Source organism: Microcebus murinus, chromosome 5 (assembly GCF_040939455.1).
Source record: "Microcebus murinus isolate Inina chromosome 5, M.murinus_Inina_mat1.0, whole genome shotgun sequence".
NCBI lineage: Eukaryota > Metazoa > Chordata > Mammalia > Primates > Cheirogaleidae > Microcebus > Microcebus murinus.
The window spans coordinates 30,904,494-30,931,916 of record NC_134108.1 but is presented as its reverse complement, the minus strand read 5'-3'; the positions used below and the strand labels follow the sequence as shown (position 1 = coordinate 30,931,916).

At 34.8% G+C, this 27,423-nt stretch overlaps 1 protein-coding gene and 1 pseudogene across 24 annotated transcripts in view; both read right to left on the bottom strand.

Moving 5' to 3' along the window:
* EPB41L2 (erythrocyte membrane protein band 4.1 like 2) overlaps positions 1 to 27,423 on the bottom strand; it is a 202,950-nt gene that overhangs the window by 80,766 nt on the left and 94,761 nt on the right. For all 24 annotated transcript variants that reach the window (XM_076002960.1, XM_076002942.1, XM_076002955.1 and 21 more), the window contains exons 2-3: positions 26,913 to 27,397; positions 26,008 to 26,226 (exon numbers count right to left, since the gene is read on the bottom strand). In XM_076002960.1, coding sequence (XP_075859075.1) covers positions 26,008 to 26,226; positions 26,913 to 27,383 — 690 coding nt within the window. In that variant the 5' untranslated portion in view covers positions 27,384 to 27,397. The remainder of the gene's footprint in view (positions 1 to 26,007; positions 26,227 to 26,912; positions 27,398 to 27,423) is intronic.
* On the bottom strand, positions 5 to 7,702 carry LOC105855544 (thioredoxin pseudogene; annotated as a pseudogene).

Here is a 27,423-nt window from a genome sequence, read left to right as displayed (position 1 = left end):
GGAGGGAAAAAAAAATTTTTTACTTTTCAAGCACTAAAGATTCCATAAATACTGTAAGTAAAGGACAGCATATCAGATACATGATTTACTGTAAATTACCATAAAATATTTCTTTTCTAATATGAAAATGTTTCATAATCTTTTTCATGTTAGTCCTTGCACTTCACACACACACACACAAAGCATAAAATCTAAAATGAAATCATAGTCAAATGCCCTCTGCTTTATTTATATTCTATGTAAATATATAAAGTAATAAAAAGGCAAAATGCTAGTAGTTCATATACTTATTTTAAAAATAGTACAAAAATATGTTCAGACTGCTTCAGTGTTTCATAACATATCTACAAGGTATACTCCCAGGGGAAATCATTCAGTATTGAATAACTGAAATTATTCAACATATCCTAACATAATTTATCCCATCATTTTTTAGTCTGATGTTTGATTTTTGTTTCATGATGACTATAGAATGGAATTTTTTTCAATACAAGCTATACTTTTATTTACAATTCTCTAGAGAACGCTATGGTATTCATTCTTTGGGATACATTTTTAAAATACAAGATAATAGAACTGGACAATAAGTCAACTGCCTCTAAGGATTTAACATATTGTTGCCTTGAATAGATTTTTTTTTTTCATTTAAGAAGCTTCTGTGAACAGAGATGTAAAAGCCTTTTGACAGCCATAGAAGAAAAGCTCATTGTTCAATTAATGGCAAAACATAATCAAAGTGGTGACTCATTTCCAATTAAGATGCATACCCCTGGGACACCCCAACTGTGAGGTCAGGTCAGACACACGCCTCCTCTCCAGATGCACTGATATGAGCCACCACTAGACTGCTAGTGAAAAAAGAACAAGCTATCAGACTTTTCCAAACTCAAAATGAATTCTATCAAAATTGTGTAATTGTTAGTTCATCCACTATGTGAAAATTATTGTTCCTCACACGTATATCTTGAGGAGAATAATCTGGTACATATTAAGTCTTTTATAGCAACATTTCTAAACAGAATAAAATTGCATCAAATTGTAAAGGGGAGAAGAAACCCACAGATATATTATTTCACTATAATAAGCAATATGGTATATATATCACCATGGATTCACAATCAGGATTTAATATCCAATTAAATTACTAAGTATTAATACATTTAAGATACAAATGTGCTTGTATGTCTATATATTAAAGGTATACACAGTGTAGCTTATGAGAATATTGGGTACCCTGTATGCCAAATACCAAGGTTCTAAATAAATTTCCATTACTCACAAGCTGTGTGCAAGACACTTAACTTTTGTTTGCCTTAGTTTGTACATGTGTGAAATGAGGATAATAGAACCTATTACAAAGGGTATGGTAAGTACTAAATCAGTTATAATATATGACAATTGATTATGATGCTATTTGAAATTAAAAACAATATTTAAGACAACTGATATCTATAAATACACACCTCAGTTCAAAGAGAAAACATCTAACACTGGCTTTAAGTCAATTTTTATTAATAAATCATACTTTCTCACTGATTTCCACTTCAAAAATAGAAACATGTTCTCATGGACAGAATTCCCCCCAAATATTAAGAGGAAACATCCATGAAGCTCACAGTCACACTTTGGTGTTAGTATGCTGGCTGTATAACAGGTACCAGCATGGGGGCTGAAGGCAGACCCAGTTCCTCCATCATTTGACATTTTGTAAGCATTTACTATTACTGGACAAGTGTGACAACAGGGAAATCAACTAGGCTCCCTATCTATAAATGGGGATAATAGCTACCTTCACAGCTCAACATGAGAATCAAACTAACCCAGTGAGATATAGGATAGGTCAGGGTACCAAAGTGCCTCAATCAACCATTGCTAAATTCTGATGCCAGCTGCTCTTTCACTCCCACAGCTAATAAACACCAAAACATCTACATGCTCAAATTGCTTCTCTACTATTCTCTCCTGCCATCTCCAAGAAATAGATATTTTAAATGCTTGATCAGATCCTGAATGCACACACATATCACTTAAGCTTCTATACAGCATCTCCATTTTTGATGAACTCAAAATCGGGCAGGAAAAATGAAAAGATAACACCACCATGAGGCACGTGTTGAAAGATGATATTTAGTATGTACAAAGTGCTAAGGGAACACCAAGAATGGAATGAGTAACTGCGCATGAGAGAAACCACAGCTTCACCAAGAATATGATATCTGAAGTGAATCTCAGAAGAGGAAATGATTTTTTGAAGGAGAGAAAACAGATACTCAAAAGAACTTACTTTTCATTTTGAGGTTTATAGACCCTGACAGAGTCAATTTCCATTCAAAAGATACTGAAGGATACAGTTAGATGAAGAAATGAAACCATCCATAATGGACAAGCATGAAATATGACTGCTGGCTACCCTGTCCCATTCTCAGTTGACTTGTCAAGGGCTTGTCAAGCTAAAAGACTCAATGTATTAATGTATTGACCCAGTATCTAATATGTATCAATTCCTATGTTAAGACAATGGGGAAATGAATAAGTCATATATCGTCTCAGGAAATTTATATTCGACTGGCAGCAACAGAAAATATGTAGGAAGCCAAAAAAAAAAAAAAAAAAAAAGACACCATTATGTATCTACCAGTCTGGACATAACAAGGTACCTGATCCAAAGAATACTGACCAACTGCCTATGAGACGGCCTGATACAGCAGCTCTATTCAATGACAATGTTGTACTCTGGGGATAAGAATTATCAGATACAATCACATCTTCCTTTTAGGAGCTGAAATACAAGACAGACAGACAGACAGACACACACACACACACACACACACACACACACACCCGTGGAGTAGAGTGGCACAAACACAGAGGGAGAAACAGTGAGAAGGCAGTAAGCAGAAGCCAAGAGTATCAGGAAGTCTACCTCTATCTGCCAAAGCATGTTCTACTGGTCCCATGAGATGTTCCACATATATGCTGCACATCCCCAAAAAGGGAAGTAGAGTGGTGGGACAAGAAAAATTCAGCTGACTGCATACAACTACTGAGCATCAAAACTCAAATTTTATATTAGATATCATGAGAAGTTCTGCAGTGAAAAAACCCTGTTTCCCATCATTCAACCTGATGTTTCCCAAAATTATTAGGCTAGAGCCCACTATCTTTTTTTTCAAGGGGAGAACTGATATTTTATTGTTACTTATAATCAGATGGCAGTTGGGTATACAGTCTCCATACTTAACAGTTTTTATAAATTAAAAAGTTACAAATTTTAAATAGCCAATGGCTGGTTATATTTTCAGAAAACCTGATTAGACTAATTCATTAATGGTGGCTTCAATCTTTTCCTGACTAGCTTCGGAAAATTCATCTACCTTTTGTCCTTTTTTAAAAAAACTAGAAGGTTGGCATGCATTTAACTTCACATTCTGAAGCAACATCCTGATAGTTATTCACATCTACTTCAACATTGTAATGCTTTTCAGAGAGGGAATGAAAGAAAGGCTTGATCGTTTTGCAAGGCCCACACTACATGGCTAAGCAGTCGTCTACTTCAAGTTTATCTCTGGCAGCAGCCAAGGCTTCCTGAAAAGAACACTTGCTCTCAGTCTGCTCCACCATTTTGGCTGTTGGGGTCTGATGACCAACTGAACTGACAGAAATGGATCCAGGGCACCAGATCAAGCTTGGGGGAGAACGTGCAGCCCCTCGCTGTCTTTTTTAGTACAACATTCTCTAACTCATTCCACAGCAAAATTCTACAGACCATACCTCAAGAAATAAAGTAGACAAAGTAATCTGAAAATCTGAAACTTGAAATTTTCCAAAATCTGAAATTGTTTAATCACCAACATGTCTCAAGGGAAATGTTCATTGGAGTATTTCGGATTTCAAAATTTTGCATTTGGGGTGCTCAATAAGGCAAATATTCCAAAATCTCCAAAAATCAGAAATCCAAAACACTTGTGGTCCCAATCATTTTGGATAAAGGATATTTATTCTGTATCACTATCTGGCCCTGATGCAGATTTGGAGACTGGTATTAGCATTATCTATTTGATTAAAAAATGCCAAAAGAGAATTCAGTTTAAACTGGTCCAAGACTAGATGGACCCAACTGCGTAGCAGAAGCAAATAATTCCCATAGACAAAAATCCCAACAAATATAATAGAAAATCATAAAATGAACAAGGAAACGAGCCACCATTGTTGAGAGATAGACACAGTATCAGAATCAGATCTTCAGAGACTGCAGATAATAAAATTAACAAGTACAGAACACAAAATAAGTATGTTTTCTTTGTTTAAAGAAACAAATATTTTAAAATATCTCAAAGGAAATGACTATCAAAAAGTGGATTTTGAAAAGAATCCAACAGAACACCTAGAATTTAAAACTATAATAACCAAATTATAACCTAAATGGACAGAGTATAACACAGCTGAAGAGAAAATCAGTGAACTGGAAGATAGATGTGAAATGTAGCCAAGAAAGAACGAGAGATGGAAAATGTGAAAGAACTTCACAGACATGAAGCATAAAATGAGGTGGTCTATCTTTACCTAGCAAAGTAAATAAAATTAAGTTAATCTATAATCATCTTATTCCACTAATTATTCATTTTCATTAACATTTAAAAAGGTTTAATATGCATTTTTAAAAAATAGCTATAATAAAGCCATCAAAACAAAAGGGAAAGAAACATGAGCTAGGGAATAAAAAGAAGTGAGGAAAGACAAATGTAACAGAAAACCCAGAGAAGTTACTCCTAAAACTAAAACGTAAACAGTGATCTGCTTTTGGAAGCTAATTCAAAAAGGCAAACAAAATAGGCAACATATTTCTTCTTATATTTTAAAAAGTATCAGATATCAGGAAACACACATTAATGTTCCAAGTTACTACATTTGATTAATCTAACACTAATTTGTAATCAAACTTGCTTGAGCATGCTCTGACAGCCATACCATCCAGTGGCTCACAAATTCTTTTTTTGCCTTCACACTGTTCACAGCACACTCCATAAATAATAATCCTCATTCTGGGGTGAGGAACCAAGGCATAACTCATAATGGTAGTACATACAGATGTACGGGGGCATGTGAGTTGAAACTGTTCCTCCTCCACTCCCAGATTCTAGTATCATCTTTCTGGAGAATAATCAATGCTTAACACTGTGGAATAAAGGTACTACAGTAGAATCAGTGTCCTGAGTTTGACCTCCAGCCCTACAGCTTTATAACCATGCAAGTTACTTAACTTCTCTATGCCTCAGTTTCCTCTTGTTAAAATAAAAATATCCACCTTATATTGGCAATAAGAGAATTAAATGAAGCGTATTTAAAGTACTTAATAAAATGTTTGGCATTTTATATGGATTCATTAAAGGCAGCTGAAATCACAGGAGCTGCTCTAAAAATAATTGATTTTAAATATGATTTAAAAGCTTTCAGTTATTTAATCCAACCTCCTTATTTCACAAATGAGGAAACTAAGGTTATAGAGAGTTTAATTGATCTAATTTTTCAGTATGATTTTCTGGATTTCTTTTTAAAGAATTAAATTCTTAATTGTGATATCCATAAACATTAGTATTCTATACTTCTATCCAAGAAGGCAATTTTCTATTTTCATTGTTTTGCTTTTTTTATAGACAAGAATTCTATTGCATGAAAGGACTACAAAAATACATTTGTTAACCAAGTAAAACACACAGATATTTTGTATTATAACTTACACCTAATATACTAGTATGCGGAAGTAGTTCATTAGTTATTATAGCAATTTGGGGGTATTGTCCCAGATAGAGAGAAGTACTGGCTTACTATGACATATTCTAAATTTCCTTTTTTACCTTGATTTATGTCCAAGTATAAAAACTCCACTTCTATTCCCAGACAAATCTCCAAATTCTCCTTGCCTATGAAGCCTATTCCAATCTTTGAATATTGCATCTTTCTCCTTCAAGAACTTCATTTTGCATCTATGGCACTTCTCTTATATTCTACTTCCTTTAACATTTATTACTTTCTGAGAGTGAGTTAAGAAAAAGTATGTCTTATCTGAGTGCTTCCTACAATAGCACCTCACTGGGTAATTAGCTAACTAACAAGCCAAAAGATACTGTTGAATGGAATGGCTCCATGCCACAACGCCAACCAAAAAGTTGGCAGAATTAAATCTAGAATTCAGGCCTTCTGACTTGCAGTCTTACACAATCTACTGAATCTAGCTCACACATCACGAACTCATAGATATTAAACCAAACACATGCTGCCAACCAGATTTTGGGAAAAGACCAGCAAAGACCCATACTTTCACAATTCTACACTGTACTTAAACTCTTCCTTAGTAAATTAGGGCATTTCCAAATACTTTTTGGGAACTAGAGGAATGATATAAGCGGAAAAGCCAATCTGTCCTTTTCTCTTAAGCACAGGCCATGTCCCATCTCTATGCAGGAAGGACAAGGAAGGTAGGGAGGGTTGTTCTCAGAGTCTTTGCACATTCCTTCACTAAGACATCACTTTCACTGTCATTTCTTCTTACTATCTGAAGCATGCCTTTGCTTTGTAACTATTCTTACAGTAGAATCTTTATAAAGTACAATCTGCGTCAAACTCTATCCTGATAATGTAGCACCAAGTTCATTAAACAATAAAAACCATCCAACTTTTCATAAAACTTTAAAACTTGCCAAGTACACTTCATAAGAAATCTTACTTTCTATATTAAATGCCAACAAGCTTAATAATCTATTTTTTGCCCTGTCTGCCTCTCCCTAAACTTACTTACACCACTGACCACCAATATAAAATCAATGAGTTGAAAACTTAAACAAAAAAAAGTACTTCAGTCTACTTTCCAGCTATCAGACTTATTAAAAAAAAAAAAAGGCTACATGATATATTAAAGACATCTAAACAAGATAGACAAAACAAGACAATTCAGATAGGTTAGGTTTAAAATATATTATTCAAAAAACTGGAAGACTAGCTTTTGGAAACTTTCTTTTAAAAAGAAAAAAAAGGCAATGAAATCTACTGCAGACCCAGCTGAAGAAAGGCAGGCTGGAAATCTGAGATGCTGAGCAAAGTCCCCCATGCCGGTGCTGTTATTTGTGGCATTCATTACTGAGGCCAAAACATGACATTTCTGGAGGCCTCTCAACTTGGAGGAATTTGTGCAAATGCTTACCAGGCAGATTGCAGTCAATGCCACACACCACTGGCGTTTTATAAAACACCATCACTGTCTCCATGTAGGTCCCTCCACACTGCAGTTATTGTGTGCCGAGGAGATGGTGACGGGAAGTGCACAATGCAATCCATACATTACAGTCCTAGAGCTATGTATTTTGCACTACCTCTAAACTACACTATGCAAATATAAAAGGCCAACGAAAGAAAGGTATGTACAGAGCAAACACAACAATTGATACATTGTTATGGGGGTGGAAGAAATCAAATAAAACCATACAGAAGAGAAAAGTGTCTTAAATAGTCCAAGGTCATGATTTATCAGATAATTCTTTTCCTACCTATCTGAGGGAGCTGTCAAGACACTTCTGTCCCAAAGTTCCTTCAAAACCCAGCAAAAAGAAACCCTGGCCAATGATTTTGTGTGTGTTCAAAAATGTAATTCCAATAGTAAATGAGTCATTTATAATAAAGGAAGGTTTTTAGGAAAAATTTCCCTGATCATTAATAAGAATTAACTTTGAAAAAGTTTTTTCAACTACTGAAAAAAGATATGTATTATACATAAAATATACAAACACATACATATATAAGTATATATAAAAGACATTTATACACACACATATATCACATATTTTTCTTTTTTGAATAGCTGAAAAAAAACTTTTTCCAACTTAATTTTCATTAATCAGGACAATTTTTATATACGTACATATGTATAAAGAGAGACATTATCAGATTTATGTAAACATGTAGGTTTCTTACAAATCACTAAAAAGAATGATAAGAAGAAATTTTTCTTACGTAGTATTCCTTAGAGACTAAGCAACAAAAAAAAAAAGGAAGGGAGGAAGAAGGGAAAACCTCTGATCTTCACCAAAGATCTCTATTTCTTTTCCATTCCACAGGATCACAGGACTGTGATAGGGTATTGGGAAAATTTTGCAGTGTTGTTGACATGAATGACACAAAATACTATTCAATGTAGTTTTAACTCCTAAAAATAAAATAAAAAGGCTGCTACTACAACAAAAACAAAAAAACACCAGACTAGAAGATACTGTAAGGATACCCTCCAGAAACTGTATCCTACAATAACATAAAGGAAACTCTAGTGTAGCTAGACCCATACAGGCTCACCTTTAATAAAACTGCATACATACTTAGTTCCTTGAGAAGAGAGGTGCTTGCTTTCTGAAATGTTATAATTTCATGAGCACAATGCTTCCCAGTTCATTCAAGTCTAAATTCAGTACTCAGAATATTTTTCCACACCAGTCTGCTGGGTTTTCAAATACTTCAGAATTCTTAACTGAGAACACAATTCACCTCATAAGCAACCTGGTTAAGTTTAAACAAGATGTGTTTCATTGTTATGCTATGAGGAAAATGGCACCTAGATAGATAGATAGATAGATAGATAGATAGATAGATAGATAGATAGATAGATAGATAGATAGATAGATAAAACCTGAAATCCTACCACCAACAATATTAACAAACAAACAAAAACACACTATCAACCACAAATTGAAGTCTACAACACAGCCCTTTAAAAAAAAAGAGAAAGAAAGAAAAGAAATGCTAATTTTTAGTTTTCAATGATATATAACATTAACCTTTTAATCTTTCATCCATAACTATTCCCTATATTTATTTCTAAGGCAGTTGTAGTTTTTATTTCCTGCAAACCTCAGGTTTTCAATAGGTTTCAGGATGAAAAATTCAGCTAGAAAACTGGGGAGTGGGGAGAACCCACTTGGAAGACTTCTCTCTACACATATCTAAACAGGTGTGCAGGACACTATTCCAGAAACCAACCACTCCTCTCACCTACATGCTGGCTCCATGATAAACTCAAAGTCAAGCTCTGGAATGAAATTGCAGAAAACCTCAGAAAAGCCCTTGAGCAATCTTAAAGCTTGTTAATAAACCATATTTGTTGATGAAATGTAAATATTCACAAATTCTACGCAAGGAATTACATTTATTTTTTGGTTTACAGTTATAAAGGATAACAATAAACACCTCTGTCTGTTCTAACATGTGTCAGTTGCTCAGCCATTCATAAAACACAAACCTGCAGGCATCCTCTAAATGCTTGCCTTTGGTAGTAAAAGTTTAATGGGCTAGTATTGTAGCTTATGAGGAAGAATTATCTGCATCTTCATTTGCTCTAGGCGAACATCTGCTAACTAGCCTGCGATTTCTTATGTTAAAATCCAACTATATTTCCACTTCTAGAGTTTAGAGTTTCAGGGTAAATAAATTAATCTTTGATAGTCTACATTTTTGTAACCCAGCTGGTTACAGCCAATGTTTCTTCTGACTCTCCAACAAGAGGATTCTCCAATAAATCCTTGGACACCAGGGATTGGCTTATTCAAAATTTCAAGATAAAATGTATTATTTTTAAATCTTGTGGGCTTTTTCTTACTTGTAAAAAGTACTTCCTAAGGTTCAGTTTTTCAGTCTAAGCAAGTTCTTTAAATTATAAAGTCATTGTGAATATATAAGTGGTGTGTGTTTATATTATGGACTTTCCAAACCACAAAGTTTGTGACAGTATATAAGAACAATATTGGGAATTTATGCAAAGCATAGGAATTGAGTGTTTTTATCAAAAATTGAAGAAAACTGATAAGATCCTGAGAAAAATACAATCAGGATCTTAAAATATAATGATAATAATTATGGTATTTATCAAGCCTTTATTATGTCCTGGGCATTACTCAAAACAAATTGTAACCAGACAAATTCAGCTACCAATTAGAGTTAGGAAGCAGCTGTCAAGTGAGTGAAGTCAAATAAACATTTAATAAGACCTCCTGCAGTCTTAATGTGGGGCCTCTCAAAGCAGTTCTTAGCTATGGCTACACAGATGCTCAAGCCCAACATCAGACCACTGAATTCGAATCTACAAAGGAGAGACCTGGGCATCTGTAATTTTTAAAAATTTTATTAGACTATTTTTTAGAGCAGTTTTAAGTTCACAGCAAAATTGTACAGAAGATATGGATTTCCCACATACCTTCTGCACCCACACATGCATAGCCTTCCCCATTATCAACATCCCCCACTGAGTAGCACAACTGATGAACCTACATTGACATATCCTTATTACCCAAAGTCCACAGTTTACAATAGGGTTCACTCTTGGTGTCCTACATTCTACAGGTTTGGACAAATGCACAGTGACATGTACCCACTCTGTATTTCACATTATACAGAGCAGCTTCACTGCCTTAAAAATCCTCTGTGCTTCTGTATTTTAAAAAGCTTAACCAAAAATTCTGACCATGAGGTAAAGTCAGCAAAGAGAATCCCTGTCCCAGAGTAAGACTATCTGTCCTCACACTTCAAATCCATCAGCACTGAGTTTCCAATCTGATGAGGCAACATCCCATGTAGTATTATTCTCCTTTCTTACTTTTGAAAGACCCAGATCCAAAAGCCAAGATAATGGGATATCAACTGCTCAACTTTTCACCTAAAATCCTTTTTTTTAAAAAAATGACTAATTAATACAACCCAGTAACATAAAATTTCTTTGGCAATCTTTAATGACAACTATATTTGAATCTATCTTTGAGAAATAAATCAGGTAGAAAAACATAAGACTAATATAGATCTTATCTGATCATAAACCAGACCCAATGAAACTATTCTTACCTCTACAGGGCCAAGAGTATTTAAAGTATTTTTTAACAACTGGCCAAAGTGGAAGTCAAGTGGTAATGCAGAATAATCCTATCACTTACACATTTACTTTCTTGGGGTGATAAAGCAGAGGGAGACAGGATCTGATAAAAAGGGAGAGGGCCTGATAGTTTCTTAGCAACAGTAGTTTCCTTCAACCTTACCACATGAATTTCTGATTCTTGAGTTCAATGACAAGCAACTTATGGGCAATCTGAGAAAAAAAACACACTTCATTTTGAGATATCACAGTTTTTAAACATTGATCTATCTGAGGCAACAGTGTTTCCATTCAGCTTGACATTTTTTCCAAGTAAAAGTTTCTCATTCCTGGTTGGTGACTAATCAAAGTAAAACAAAAGACAAAGTGACAACAAGGTCTTTGTTCACCAGGGAGGAGGAGGTACTCTGGGTGAATCTTCAAGGTCTTGCATGAATTAAAACACATACACATAAATCGATTCAACTATATAAGGGGAAAACTGTGAGGCATTAGAGAGAAACTAGGAATTCAGAAGCAAGAAATTTATGAAGCTTTGTGTGAGCACAGCACCGAGATGTGCCTCTCAAAAAGGCTATATAACGGGTCCACCTGACCCAAAGATGCCTGAGTTGAGCCCTCTAACCAACTCCACTGCCTTAATTCTTTTTTCTTCCCCCTCTTTTGGCTTTATTAGTGAAATTATACTGCTTATGATTCTTTAGAGTGAACAGATGTCTCCTTTTAAAATATAAGTATCTCTTAGAAGACACTACAGGTAATTCACACACTAAAGTCACCCACTTAAATTGCTGATCCTCTCATTACTTAGCTGCTTATCTGCTAGATTTTAGGAACTAGAAATTTTGCTTCTAGAGGAAGAAAAAAACAGGCAAGAAGCATAGAACATTTTTGTATTATAATACTAAAAAGGAATAATTGGATATCATCACGGAACTAGTAACAAGAAAGTCTAGGGGGGAGAAGTACCAATAGGAAAATAAATCAGTGTGAAACCCAACACTAACACAGGAATGCATTCTTTCCCCTTTGGGGCACAGACTCTATCCTGGAGTCAGTCAGACAAGACTAATTATTCCTAAACAGTATCACCAAAGCTTGGTCCAGAAATGTTCCATGAACAAAGCCTACCAACTACATATAATAAATAATGACCCAAACCAAGTAGATAACAAATAAATTATACCGATTATTTGCAAAATACCGAATAACACATATTTTAAGAAAAATAGCATTTTCATCCCCCTTCATGTCCTATGACCCCCACCCCCACTCTGCCCAATTAAATACACATGTAAAATAAGCTGGATTATCTAGATACCTACAGGAAATAATGAAGCAAGAAAATGAAAACGAATGAAACGCATCTGCGAAAAAAAAAAAAAAAAAAAACCAATGAACAATATCCAAACAGATGCTACTAAAGCTACCATACCAATTTAAAGTCTTTTTACAAGATATCCAGAAAGCCTCATGGTAACTTTGATATGTGCTGTATTCAGGGGGAGGGTCCATTTTGCTTTAGTAATAAAACATGCTCATTGTTCAAATTTTGCAAGTAGAAAGTGGACTTCTAATTAAAGATACCAGAATGAACGTGCTTCTTATAGAATTGATTCTAAAACAATGTAGAGTGTGCACATGCACACATGCAATTCTTCCCCACACAAGGGAAAGGAGAAAGAATGGAACCAGTACCAACAAAATTGTGGAAAGCAGACTGAAAGAGGATAGGAGGTAGAGTCAGTGCATTTATTTTTATGCTTTGTTCTCCATGAGTGAAAACCCACCTCTCCGTATGACTTAGCATAAGTGAAGAGTTCAAATTATTTGAACTCCAAAGATACACTGGCTTTGGAAGATTCCCAGCCACAGCCAAGCCAAAGAAAATGGGTCAAAAATGGCAACACTGGCTCAGTAAAGTATGGCTTACGCTGAATAAAAGTTGACAGTACATTTTATTATGTTATACTTGACATATAAAGACACATTTAAAAACCTTCTTTTTTAATCCCAAATTCCTGCTTGGATTTTACTATTTAACCATTTTCAAATGAAAAATGTAATACTCTAGGTGTTGCTGGGTTTCCTAAATATATCATTCTTCAAAGTCCAAAAGTTCCTTTTTCCTCAAATGAAGACTTGTGTATGAACTCTGCCCTATAATAACTGGGCACTCCTACACTTTAATATAATTTTTCTAAACCATAACAATACTTTATCAATTTTATTCACATACATGTATGTATGTATATAAATGTGTCTGCAGATACCTGTATTCCTATTTTATATGTAAAGCTTAACTCTGAAAGTAAAATTCATTAATAACTTAAGAAATAAATTGGTACTTTATACTTTTTTTTTATCTTCTCAGCACAGGTAGGAACCAAAGATTTGGGGATAAAAATTTATTTCTGAACATATAAGATATATTTAAATGAATATATTTTAAGGACAAATTTATAAAATACTGTAAAAATATGACTTCCTTAACTTTCCATTTTTCTTAAAAATTATATACCACTGCTAAATGGAGATCATCAATGTGTCATTAAAGTAATTTGTAAGAAATGATAATCCAAGATTTTTGTCCAACTTTTTCTATTACTATGAACAGCAAGACTTGGCTTAAGTCCATGAAGAATTTCTTTTAAAAAATGGAGAGTTGACTATAATTGCTAGATAATAAAGAGGCTGGTATCAAACTTCTAGCCAGAGAAGCACACCAAACTTTTTTAAGTATCTTTTTAAAAAGTTGCTAAGCACCATTTCCATTAAAATTTATTTCAAAAACCATAAGCAGCAAACTTCTGTAGGCTAGCACATTCTCTATAAACTATTTGCATAGAATGAATTTTGACATTTGATTCATACAGGCTCTCTGTGCTACAGAAGAATAGCTTATCAGAGCATTCCTATTTGATTCAGGTTAAATTGCTCCTGACAGAAATACAGAAGGAGCTATCAATGAATATAACAAAAGGATTATGATAACATTCAGATTAAGTTTCCTCTCCATATGAAAAACTAGACTGATGCATAAAATCAGGCTCAACTTCAAAACAGGTTAAAATGGCAGATTCTGCAAATGAAGCACACATTTATGAGATGCCATTTGACTAATAGATAAAATGGAGCTTTTTGTCTTGAGGTGCCTCTCCAGAATACGAGAATTTAAAGTAATGCTCCTAATCATAATTTTTCTAACAGTTCAGAGTTGATTTGTAACTCTGTTGCAGAGCATAATCAAATAAATATTAAAATAGCAATCTGGCAGATCATTTATCATTGTTTTAGTCATTAGCCACCTTGCATGAAGAAATTCTTTGTCGGAATATTCCAGTGTTTTTTATAGACTGTATTTTGTTACGTTGCATTCAATCCCTACAAGCTCCAAATGTTTGCATAGTATATTGTAGTGCTGTAACCACTAATGATAAATTCTGTTCACATTTCTACTGGGCCACAGAGTATGTGTATCCTGCTGAGGAAGAACTAGAAAAGAATGGCCCCAGCTCCATCTCTTTTGTGACATGAATCAAACACCACACAGGTAGAGGCAGGATTCTCAAATCCTTGTCCCTCCTCTCATGCCTGGAAGCTATAGGGGGAGTGAAGGTGGGGATCAAGAAAAAGAAAATTGGCAAAATTTCCTGACAGTTGAAAAAATAAAAACTAAGTAACACTATTTAATCTGTTAAGGAGAACCGAAGACAGTAATAGGGGAAAAAAAGAGACTGGAAATAAAACTGTGATGAAAACAAGAGTGATTATGACACCATGGTTTAACAAAAGATATCTTAGGGTTTTGCTAGATGAGAGAGTAATTAGATTACATCTCCTCATTTGATGAAGCCTGACAAGGATTTTAAAAGTTTTAATGTCTATGCATTTCAGAGAAAAATGTGTCAAAACAAATTTTAAAGTACAAATTTTATTCTGAAAATGACTTTTCCTACCATTTCTAATCTTACTCAACCCTGAAGTAATTTCATTCTAAAACAGAAAATAATTCAAATATCTGGTTCCTGTTCTATTACCACCCTCTGATTAGAGTAAAAACTTACTAAGTGGTAAATTACAAGGACCTGACATGCCTAAGCAGTATGTATGAGAAAAGGGCCCATAGAGATTGTCTTCAAGATGGTTACTCATAGTTAGACCACAATCAAGTGTCAAGTTTAATGCTTTTAAAATACCATTGATACATGGACAAAACCAGTAATCCCCAGATTTTGAAACCAAAAATGGGGCAGAGGAAAAAGCATGTGATGGAATTTCTTGACTACTGAGAAATAAAAACCACATCATTCTTTAGTTTGCTCAAGAGAAGAGGAGGCAAGGAGAACATTAGAGAATGTGGCAAGGAACAGTATTAATTAGATTCTCCTCTTCAAGCCCAGCATACACCCAGCCTGCAAGCAATCTAGTCTGATGGCAGCTCCAATTTAAGTGAAAGAATACTTAGCTTCTAGGAGTCTGCATTCCCCTTTGGCCTGTGAACTTCTAAAGGGGCAAGAGCACATCAAATTCACTTTCACATTGCTCTCACATCTAGAATTTCACAATCTTTTGTTGAAATATAATAACTTGTTTTCACTTAGTTAAGCCCTTTAAGTATTTCTACAAGAAGTTAGCCTGCTTTTTCTAAACATTTAAAAAGCAAAAAAAAAATGGTGGATAGAAGTAGAAATCATAAGGGAGGCAGTGGATTATACACACACACATACACACACCCAAATCTTTCTTTTCTAAATGGAAAGGATAGAGAGAAGAATTAGGAACATAATAAGCAAATGATATCATTTATCTTAGATGAGATAAAAATTTTATAAATGCACAAGAAAGTAGAGGGAAATACATCAAAAATTACTTTTTATGAGAAGTACTTTAGGCAAAGTCCCACATTAATCTCTGTGGGCAGAGAGAAGTTCTTTTTCTTAAGGAACTAATAACAATCCAAGTGAAGCAACAATATAAGCCTTGGAAAAATCAAACAGCAGAAGAGTTCAGCAGTTGTTCAACACAACAATACAAGAGATTCTTTCACGAGGCAAGGGCATGATTAATTATCAAACTAATGATGCAAACAAGTTCAGAGGAAAAAAAGAACATTCTGAGAGAAGGATTTGAGTTGGACATTAAAAGACATGGAGGAATATGTGGATGAGGAAAGTACAATGATCACAAACTTAAAAAAAAGATGGACAACTCAGGATGTGCCTGGTCAGAAGACCAATTTGACTAGCAAGGCAAGACTCAGAAAATGCAGTGGTAAAAGATCAGAAGACAGCCTGAGATCACACCTAACAAAGTTCAGAGTGCTCAGCTAAGGAGTGACTTGATGAGGCCATTCTCTGCTCCTGTGAGCCCCTTGCATTCTTCAAGCTTAACCAAAATATTCTACCACTCACATGGCATTGCAGCCTTTTCCCACATAGTACATAAAAATTAATTTTTGAACAGAATACCCCATCCATTAAAGCCCTTTTTAAGCTAAAGGGATAGAGGGACTGAGATTTGGATAGAGACATTCCGTATTGACCTGTGTCATTGGAATTTTAAATTGTACATAATATATGCCATTTAAATTTTTCTCAGTTTCTAAATCATATATAAATCTATCACTATTTTATGGGATTTTATAGAGTGCCACAGCTTCCTGATCCTCTATGAGTATGTAGATATTTGAAACTCTTAAACTAGAAGGCTTAGTAAGGGTCACTACTACAGATCTGAAAAGATCAACTTTGGAGGGCGCAAACAGATATAAATAAATAAAACACACTCAAAAGCAAGGTATCAAATCGGACTTCTGAGACCAGAACTCAACACGAGGAAAGGTAGGAAGACCTTGACACACTTTGCTTTCTGATAAAGAATTGTATCATCAGAACAGTGATAAAGAGAGCCTACATTCTGTTAGCCTTATTCATAGCTAAGAAAAAATGGTACTGACATTCCTGTGTGGGTAGAAACAATGCTCTTAATTCTTAGACAAAATCAACACGTGGGAACAACTTTCAGATGCCAGAGGAAAATGTGAGCAACTCTAACTCAGAATGTGCATTCACTCATGCTTCCAAAGTCTTACAGGAACTTTCACACTGATTTTCAAACTTTAAAAAATATATAGAGACTTATCAGCTATAGTAAAACCAGCCCAATCCTAGAAATAGAGGAAGCAAATATTTTCATTCTCACTTTGCAAACTGAGAATAGAAACGAAGGGAGGAAGTGACTTCCCCAAGACACCCAAAGAGTCAAAAGAAAAGTAAACATAGATCTCCTGAATTTATATCCATAGCTTTAACCAAACCTAACTGTATTTTTCCTTAGAGGAAAGAGCCCAATTGTTTTAACACATCAGAGTATGTAAATGACTTCAGCAGCAATATCCTATCCTAAAAGTAGCCTAAAAGTCCTATAGTCAAGTCCCTGGAGCAAACATGCAGAATCCAGGAGACTCCCTCAAATCTTTACAAGTTAAATCTGGTACCAAAGGAGCTTGTCATATACCATTTAAATATCTCAGGGAGATAAAAACGTTTCAAAGAATAGAAATATTCAATACAAAGTTTCTTCACTAAAAAATATAATAATTCTCAAAGTATTTTTCAAAAAACATTTGAGATCTCAGTTTATTATCAATAGGTGATAAATTAATATAAAATTTACACTGTAATTTTCACTGACAATGATGAAAAAATACCTAACAAAGATTTGGAACAGGCCGGGCGAGGTGGCTCATGCCTGTAATCCTAGCACTCTGGGAGGCCGAGGCGGGCGGATTGCTCGAGGTCAGGAGTTCAAAACCAGCCTGAGCAAGACCCCGTGTCTCTACCAAAATATAGAAAGAAATTAATTGACTAACTAAAAATATATATACAAAAAAAATTAGCCGGGCATGGTGGCGCATGCCTGTAGTCCCAGCTACTAGGGAGGCTGAGGCAGTAGGATCGCTGAGCCCAGGAGATTGAGATTGCTGTGAGCCAGGCTGACGCCATGGCACTCACTCTAGCCTGGGCAAGAAAGTGAGACTCTGTCTCAAAAAAAAAAAAAAAAAAAAAAAAAGATTTGGAACAAATGCACACAGAAAGCCTAGACCTTGGGTCAAAATTAATGCATGGCTTAGCAATAAGCCTATTGTTACCTAAGCCAAAAATAACATTAAAGTCAAATCGTTTCCATAGTGTTTTTTAACTCAACTACAATCATTCTCTAAAAATAAACTATTATCCAATATTTATGCTCATGTATTATTTCCACCTTCTAGGAATCTGGCAAATTCTGTGTGACATTTTTTTATCCACTTAATATTATACTCTGTTTCCTTAAAAGAACACAGACTTCAAAGATCACAATTTGTTTTTAAAAACAGTATTATACTGGCTCCTTTGTCAGTCATCTTTATCTAATTCCTAAGGTCAGGAACAGAAAGAAAAGGGTCAGATGACCCACAGGAGGAAAAATGTGGAAAAGAGAAGCCATGAAAAGTAGGGGATGGGGAGGGGAAGAAAGATATAGATACATGGAGAGAAAGATATATACATATATATAATACATATAAATATATAGCATGCTTGTATATTATATATGATGTATAATAATTATATCTATGTAATATAGTGATAATCCAGAAAGCAGAGATGATGTTAGGACACCAAACAAAAATACTCCCCAAAATGATGCTTCTTGATTTCAAAAAAGTTACTCAGTTAACACAGCAATATTTACATTAAATGGTTTAAAAGGGTATACTTTTGTTGGCCAAAATTACTGATAAGTAACACAAACAAGAAACTGCCTAATTTACCAAAGCTCTAATTATATCAAATAAAACTATTATCTATAAAGACCACTGATATATATATTAACTAATGCAGCATATAAAAAAGTCCCCCTTAAATTACTGCAGCCACATTGCTATCTACCATGTTCCAAAATCTAAATAGCATCTTGACCTGCTAGGTCTTATATACCAATGATTTTACAACCTCTTGTCTATTACTCCCCAGTTCCTTTTTGTTCTATGGCTCAGCCTTAATCTTCTCATCCCGGCATTTGAGGATCTTCTAGAAGCTCACTTTACTCTATAAGATCCCTATAAGCCAGGTCACTGTCCGCCAGGCCATTCCATCTCCTCACAACTTCTGTCATAGGCCATGCTTTCACAGTGGCTTCCCTCTACTGTTGTAGGTGCCCTACGTGAGGACAATTAGATCCTCTTCATTGGGCATGCTGTGTCATCTAAAAGTTTGATTGAAAATTAGACACATACAGATAGAAAGAAAAGAAACAAATAGCAACTACAGTCATGATAGAAATAAAACCTTTTTCTGAGAATAAATGGATGAAAACAAATTTATTCTCCCAAACCAAATAAAATAGAAGTATTTATTTCCCATATTGTATTCACCTTCCTTGAGAGCTCACAAGTTCATTAATAGTTATAGTTTCCCACAACGTTCTTCCCCAAATAGTCCTCAGACAGTGATTTCCGGTGTAGAGCTACGGAACTTCAGATAAGCAGCATCAGCAAATCACCCAATCTGTCTAAGGTCAGTACTAGAACTGGGAAACACAAGAGTGTCCTCTGGGCTCCACTTCTGAGGAGGAAATATGAGCAGGTCTCGTGAGTAGCAGACCCGAACTAATGACACCAAGCAAGCAACTGGAGAACCAAAATAAGAAGGAACCTTGAATAAAAGGGAAATGAATTAAAATAGCAAATACAACCTATAACTTCTGCATTGTTACAACAACTCTTAGGACATTGATGCATTATTTAATACAACCTATGTTCAGATATAAAGTCAATGCTGAGAATTCAGGTGAACTGCTGGTACATAAAATCTGCTGTAAGACAAGCATCACTGAAGTCTACTCAAACTCTGCTTTGCTTTGTACGTTGTCAAAAGAAAAAAAGGTTTACTCAACACAAATGCTACAAATTTATTCACAATTTACTGCCCTCAAAATTTTACTCTTATAATGGCATATTAAGTAATCCTCTATTAAATAAAAAGATACTCTGTCTATAAATTAATACAGTCATAAAAATGGAAGACTTCTATGTTTTCCCAAACAATTTAATTCCTGAATTAAAAAACAAAGCTGCTGCTTTTAACTCTAGATACTATCTCAAATCTGCTTCAGGCAACATAGTAAGTTGGATTCTCTACTAGCAGTAGGATCAGAGAAGAAGGAATAGTTACACAGATAAGAAATTGTTTTATTTTCTACCATTCCAAAATGAGATCAGAAATCTAATAAATGCATGCTAAACAAAATGGAGGAAAGGGAGGGATAGGCATAGTGATTAATAACAGACATCATAAAGTATGTTTGTAAAATATTTAAAGATAATTTCTAAAAGAATAGCAAGTAAAGGGGGAAAAGGAAATTCAAGTAAACAAAGAAAAATAATAGCCCAAAATTAAACGGCAAAATATAGGCACACATCTCAGTAATCATGTGCAATAAATGGTCTAATTCATCAGTTGAAAGACAATTTCCAAAGGTGATTAAAAAATGAGTCTCAAAGTCATAAGGACACAATGTTTAAAAGCAAAGAAATGACAGAAAATAATCTGGACAAATATTAACTAAAGCTAGTACAGTAATACATCAAATGAAATAAATTTTAATGTACTATGATATTAAAAAGGGGAAGGTTATCCAAGAATATATAATTCTGCACAAGAATATATAATTCTGTATATATCCAATAATCTAGCCCCAGGTTTTAATAAAGCATAAACTTACAGGAATACCAAGAGAAATTATCAAATGAATAATTATAAGGAAAAATTTTAACACACCTCTCTTATTTGATAAACTAAGCAATTAAATAATTAATAGAGATAGAAAACATGACACACATAATTAATGTCTGATGATGAGGATAGATCTGGAAGCCTTATAGATCATGAGGACAAATCTGTATCAATAATGAAAGGATACCATAATGCTTTTCCAAACTCAAAGAGAATTATTACAAAAGCTGACCACAAATTGTTTCAAAGTCTTAACCCATATTATTATTCTCTATTATTTAGACCATATTCTGACTACACTGTCATATAAAACTAGAAATCTGAACAAAAGAAAAATCCTCTCTTCCCACAAGACATGAATACATATACTTACACACAAATGCACACACATTTAGGAAACTTTAAATCACACCTATAAAAAAACCCAGGAGTCAAAAATGACCCATAATGGGATGAGAAAACACTAGGAACTGAATGGCAATGAAAGCACTATACAGTTGGATCCTTGAATGCAGGTTTGAACTGTGTGGATCCACTGATATCCAGATATTCTTCTGCCTCTGACACCCCTGAGACAGCAAGACCAACACCTCCTCTTTCTCCTCCTCAGTCTCTTCAACATGAAGACCTTTATGATGATCTGATAATCCACTTCCACTTAACAGTAAATATATTTTCTCTTCCTTATAATTTTCTAATAACATTTTATTTTCTCTGGCTTATGTTATTTTAAGAACACAGTATATAATATACATAACACATAAAATATGCGATAATCAACAGTTTGTGTTATCACAAAGGCTTCCAGTCAACAGGAGACTATTAGTAGTTAAATTTGGGGGGAATCAAAAGTTATACACAGATTTTCAACTGTGGGGGAAGGGGTGTTGGATCCCCAACCCCATGTTGTTCAAAAGTATTTCAAACTTGTACAATCAATAAGAGGTACTTGAAGAGAAAATTAGAGCCATGAAAGCATTTTTTGTTAAGTCTTAAACTCAAGAAATTAGAAAAAGAATAGTTATCCCAATGAAAATGAACAAAAGGGAACAAAATATGAGAAAATAGAAAACATACAATGGAAATAATAAATAAAACTAAGTTCTTTGAAAAAAATTAAACTGGTAAACCTATATATAGTAAGAAACCAAGAAAAAAGAAAAGGTAAATAACACCAGAAATAAAAAAGGAACCAAAATCAAATGCACAGGATGAAAATACAATGAAAAGCTTCACGCCAATAAATTTGTCATATTACATGAAATGGAGTTTCCACCAAAAATACAAATTACTAAAACTGACTCAAGAAAAAACAGAAACAGACCATAAGAATAACAAAATTGAATCAATGATTTAAAAAGCAACAAAAACTGCCCTCCATCACCACTCTTCCCCTAAAAAGGCCGCCAGCCAAGACAGTTTTAAAGGCAAGTTCTACTAGATCTTGAAAGTACAGATAAATCACTAATCTATCCAAGCTCGGCCACATAATGGTAAGAGGGAAACAACCTCTTACTTTAAGAGGACAGTATACAATCCAGATAATAAAATCTGATGAAGACAATTTGATAAAACAAAATTAAAGGTAATAAATGCAAAAATCCTTAAAACACACACACATACACATACACACAAAATGAATGCAGAATCATCATGACCAAGTAGAGTCTACATTAGAAATTCAGATGCCTTAACAGTAGAAAATATTAATGTAAATTTCATTGATGGGTTAGAAAAACATATGATCCTCTCAATTGAAGAAGATACTTGATAAATTATCACTTATTCATGATTAAGTTTTAGAAATTAAGAAAAGAATGCCCTTAATCTGAGAAAGAACATGATATTTAAAAAAATCCTAGATTACAGCAATCCTATAAACCTAAATATAAAAAGATGCTCAGCTTCATCTTTTGTAAACAGTAGTATTGTTTTTGTGTTGTAAACTGTAATACTGTTTTCATGTTTCCAATTATTCACCACCTTCCTATGAGAGGATACCTGCTCACCATATTGTCACTGGCCTTGACCATGTGACTGGCTTGGCCAGTGAAATGTAAGTTAACATAATATACACCACTCCCAAGCAGAAGATTCAGGAACCATAGTGTGGCTTCTGCCATGTTTTCTTTTCCCTTTATTGTGAGACCAGCATGTTTCAGGTATGGGCTACTCTTTTGGTCTTGACCATAGTGTGGGCTTCTGCCATGTTTTCTTTTCCCTTTATTATGAGACCAGCACGTTTCAGGTACAGGCTACTCTTTCAGTCTCGGTCAAAAATAAAGATGGCATGGAACAGAGCCACAGCCAACTCACCAAGTACGTGTGACATGAACAAAAAACAAACCATTGCTATGAGGTTGTTACTGCAGCATAACCTAGTGAAAGTTGACAGTGATTAAATAAATGCAAATTAAAATACTGATGTGATTTCACACACATGATTGATCAAAATTAATAAGTCTGATAATAAGAAGTGCTAATGACAATGTGTTAAAATCAAACTTAATGGTTGCTGGTTGCAATGAAAATTGGCTCATTCACTTTGGCAATATCTGCGAAAACTGAAGAAGTAAAACTGTATCCCATCAACAATTTCACCACTTGATGCCTACCCCAAAGAAACTCTTGCACAAGTAAACAAGGAAACATGTCCTAGAATGTTCACTAAAGGACTGTTAGTATATAAAGGAAGTGAGCCTCAGTAGGGGAATGGATAAATTGGTTGAGTCATTCAAAGAAATACGATACAGCAGTTAAAATGAATAAAGAAGATTTACACATCATAAAATATACAAGGCAAGAAGGAAAAAATGGGAATGAAATTTAGCAATGTCGTTAATGTTTTATTTCGTTAAAGATCTAAAACACACAGCAAAATTGTAATATCTGATTAAATTTTTATAGTGGTACACAACTGTCTCTTCCATTATTTCTTTATTTTTGTAGTTTTTAAATAAATATTTCATGACATTTTAAAAAAGATAAAGAATAAAAATAGATTTAAACCATAAAGTACATCAATCTATCTTGTGGTTTAGTGATAAAAAGAACTTTAGAAATTAATAGGCATTTTGGATCCTCTAAATAATCCTATGTTCTACAGATAAAGAAAAGGCCAAGAGAGGTTGAATAAATGACTCAAAGTCACTTAAGATCAAGCTGGTGCTCAAAAATGTAGACTCCCAGCCAGGAGCCTTGGCTCATGCCTATAATCCTAGCACTTTGGAAGGCCAAAGCAGGAGGATCGCGTAAAGTCCTAGGTCCAAGACCAACATGAGCAAAAGCTAGACCTCGTCTCTACTAAACATAGAAAAAATTAGCAAGATGTGGTGGTGCCTACTTCTGTAGTCCCTGATAATTGAAAGGCTGAGGCAGAAGGATTGCTTGAGCCCAGGAGTTAGAGGTTGAGCTGAACTAGGATGATACCACTGCACTCTAGCCAGGGCAACAGAGTGAAACTCTGCCTCAAAAAATAAATTAAAAAAAAAAAAAAAAAAAGTAGACTCCTTAACTTCTAGGGTAGGTAGGAAAGACAACATAGGTATGGTCAAATTTTATACAATGTCATTGACCAAAGTTAAAAAAAAACCATTCTCTTCTATTCTTTTCCTTACTGTCCTCCACTCCTACCTCTGAGACACAAAGTTAGTTTTCCTCTATCCCTCTTCTATCTCTCTCTCTTTCTCTCTGGAACAGGAAGGGAGTCTTAGGAAAGGACAAGAGGGAAGTGTTTAAAAGGGGGCAGAAGAAAAGAAAGCTTTAAGGATTGCTACAGTCCGAATGTGTCCCTCCAAAATTCATGTTGAATCGAATCCCTATTATGGTGGTATTAAGAAGTGGTGGCTTGTAGGAGGTGATTAAATCATGAAGGCGGAGCCCTCAAGAAAGAGATCAGGACCCTTATTTGAGAGATTGAAGGGAGATACCTTGCCCCTTCCACAAAGGGAGGACACAGCACTTGTCCCTTCCACTATGTGAAAATGCAGTAAGAAGGTGCCATCTTGGAAGCAGAGACCAGCCCCTCACCAGATACGAAATATGCTGGCACCATGATCTGGGACTTTCCAGTCTCTAGAACCAAGGGCAATTAATTTCTGCTGTTTATAAATTATCAAGCCTAAGGTATGTTGTTATGGCAGTAAGAATTAAGACAAGGATGTTTAATCCTCTTTTGCTACTCCTTTTCTTTAAACAATTGAAATCTCAAAGCAATTACCTCAAATGAGTAAAATAAAGTTCTAGATAACTAATACAAAGATGAGGACAAGGACCATAAATTATTCATCTTAGTATCCTCAGCATCTTGCAATATGATACACATTCAAATATATAATAAACTATTGTTCAACTAGATAGACATAAGATGTCATTACCAAGCTGAATGCTTTCATTGTTGTTAAAGCATTACTTCTATTATTAACGAGAATGTGAGACATTAAAAAAAATTTTTTTTAATATTTAATAGATTAGAATACCAAAGAAAAGACTAGACTAGACTTTAACAAGCAAGATAGGTCCCATGTGTGACAGATAAAATAGTATATAGTTCTGTGGCTAGGTCCGTGAGCTCTAAAATCAAATTACCAGGGCTGGAATATTGGCTCAACCACTAACTAGCTGTGAAACTTTCAGCAAGTTGTTTAATCTCTCTATCCCACGTTCCCCATTGCAACACTGAGAATACCAATGATACCTACCTTATACAGTTTCTCATAAGTATTAAATGAGATAATCCATCAAAGCACTTGACACAGTTCTTCAGTGAACACTAGCTATTAGTATACATCATAAAGTGATTTAGTTGTAAAAAATAACAAACTCTTCTGACTGACATAAAATTATAAGGTGCTAAATGCATTGGCTTCTGTCAGCATCAATACTAATGAATTATATGTTCTGGAAAGCATGGGTGATTTTTAATTAAATGAAACTAAATCAATGAGCCAGATTTTAAGCCATTATCTGTCTCAAGATAAAACATTTGGGGTTATATTTCATTATTCTAAAATGTTGACCTAGTACTATCATGTCTCCTCAAGAAAAACATCTGATAGCCAGAGGTAATATTCAAAATATTTAATGCCCATCCAGAACAAATACCAGGCGGTATACATGACCAATATAGACTGGCAGAGAGTTGTCCCTGCTTATCTTAAGGGTCAGGAAATATTGTTTGTAATAGAAACGATGGCTTATTTCTATGGGCTTTTTTTTTTTAATACAAAACTGTAAAAAACTAGCTTATAGGAACTTGGTAAAACACATTCATTGTACTATGCCACAAACACACATCAATATAGCTCTCCATTCAGCTCCCTGACTCACCTCCAGGTCACAGCTGTATTCAGTGCCATCTAAGAGGATCACTTTACACTGGACAGTTTTGGTCTTCTTGGTGGCTTTTTGAGAGGCCTTCTCTGCTTTTAGCTCATTGGTCTGCACTTCCTTGGTCACTCTTTTTGATGCTGTTGCTCCTTCTGATTTGTCTTCTTGTAATTCCTTTACCTTCTCCTCTTCTCTCTCCTTACTTACTAATTCATCAGGCTGTTGAAGAAAACAATTAAGTTCATACTCAAGTTAACCAAGTTGCAGAAGACAACAAACGAAAAGGAAAATTTTTAATAAGAATCGTGATTATTGTAACCACTGTAAGCCTAAGATTTTAAAAGACTTGAGAATTCTGCTAGAAAGGAAAGTTCCCCTCATCTTCCTTCCACTGCCAATTCTCTCATTTGGCAAAGTTGGTCATTTCAGCATTAAATGTGTAAAAGAAATGACATCCCTGCAACTACTACTTAAATATCATTTCAAACAATACAATTTCTGATCAAAATCTCATACCATGGCAAAACCTAGGTTTCATTAGGCAACCATAATGCACAAATCTACTACTGACTACCCACTGAATACCTAAATAAATCAAATCAAAAAGGTATAAAAGGGCATTCTGTTTAAAAGGAGAGATTACAGGAGTCTGAGAGAATATACACAACCTTAAAAGGAACAGACTTGAATCTTTTAGTAATCTGCTTATATACTGGATTTTTTTTAAAGGATTAACAGGAGAAGCCTAGGGAAGACCAATCCAAGACCCATATTGCAGAAACATTAAGTCAAAGCAGTTATCTCCATACAAGAAATCTAGAAATGATCCAAAACAAACCAACTCTTTTTTGTTATGTGGTTATGCTATCTAGTGTTCATTTCCAGACAAGCACTCCCAAACATACCTGTGTCTCAGCTCTGCTCACAGAAGGTTTTTCTTCCTTGCTTTCAACCTTAATCTCCAGTTGCTTCCTTTGAGTCATTTCTTCAGCATCACCCTTGGCCTGTCTCTCTTCTTCTGGAAGAGGTTCCTCTTTATCAAAGACCTGTTCTTCCACAACAGCTTGGGTAGGCTCTTTTTTATCTCCTCCATCTTTGGCCACGACTAAGGTATATGACCTTTGTTTCTTAAGCCATGGGGGTATGAATCGGGAAATACCCCTTCTCTCAGATGGCTCCTTCTGTCTCTTCTGGAAGCGCACACTACTTTGGCTTTCAGCTGTAGGAGATGGCTGGGAACCTTCTTCTTCCTCTGGATCAGCTGACTTATTCTGCTGGTTTTCTGCTACTTCTTTAGGTTTCTCCTTGGTTGCGCCTGCTCCTAACTGGTCAGAGTCCTTCTTCACTTCAGAGGCAGAGCCTACTTCAGTAGTCATGGTTACAGCTTATGCTATAAATGAAACAAAATCATAAAAT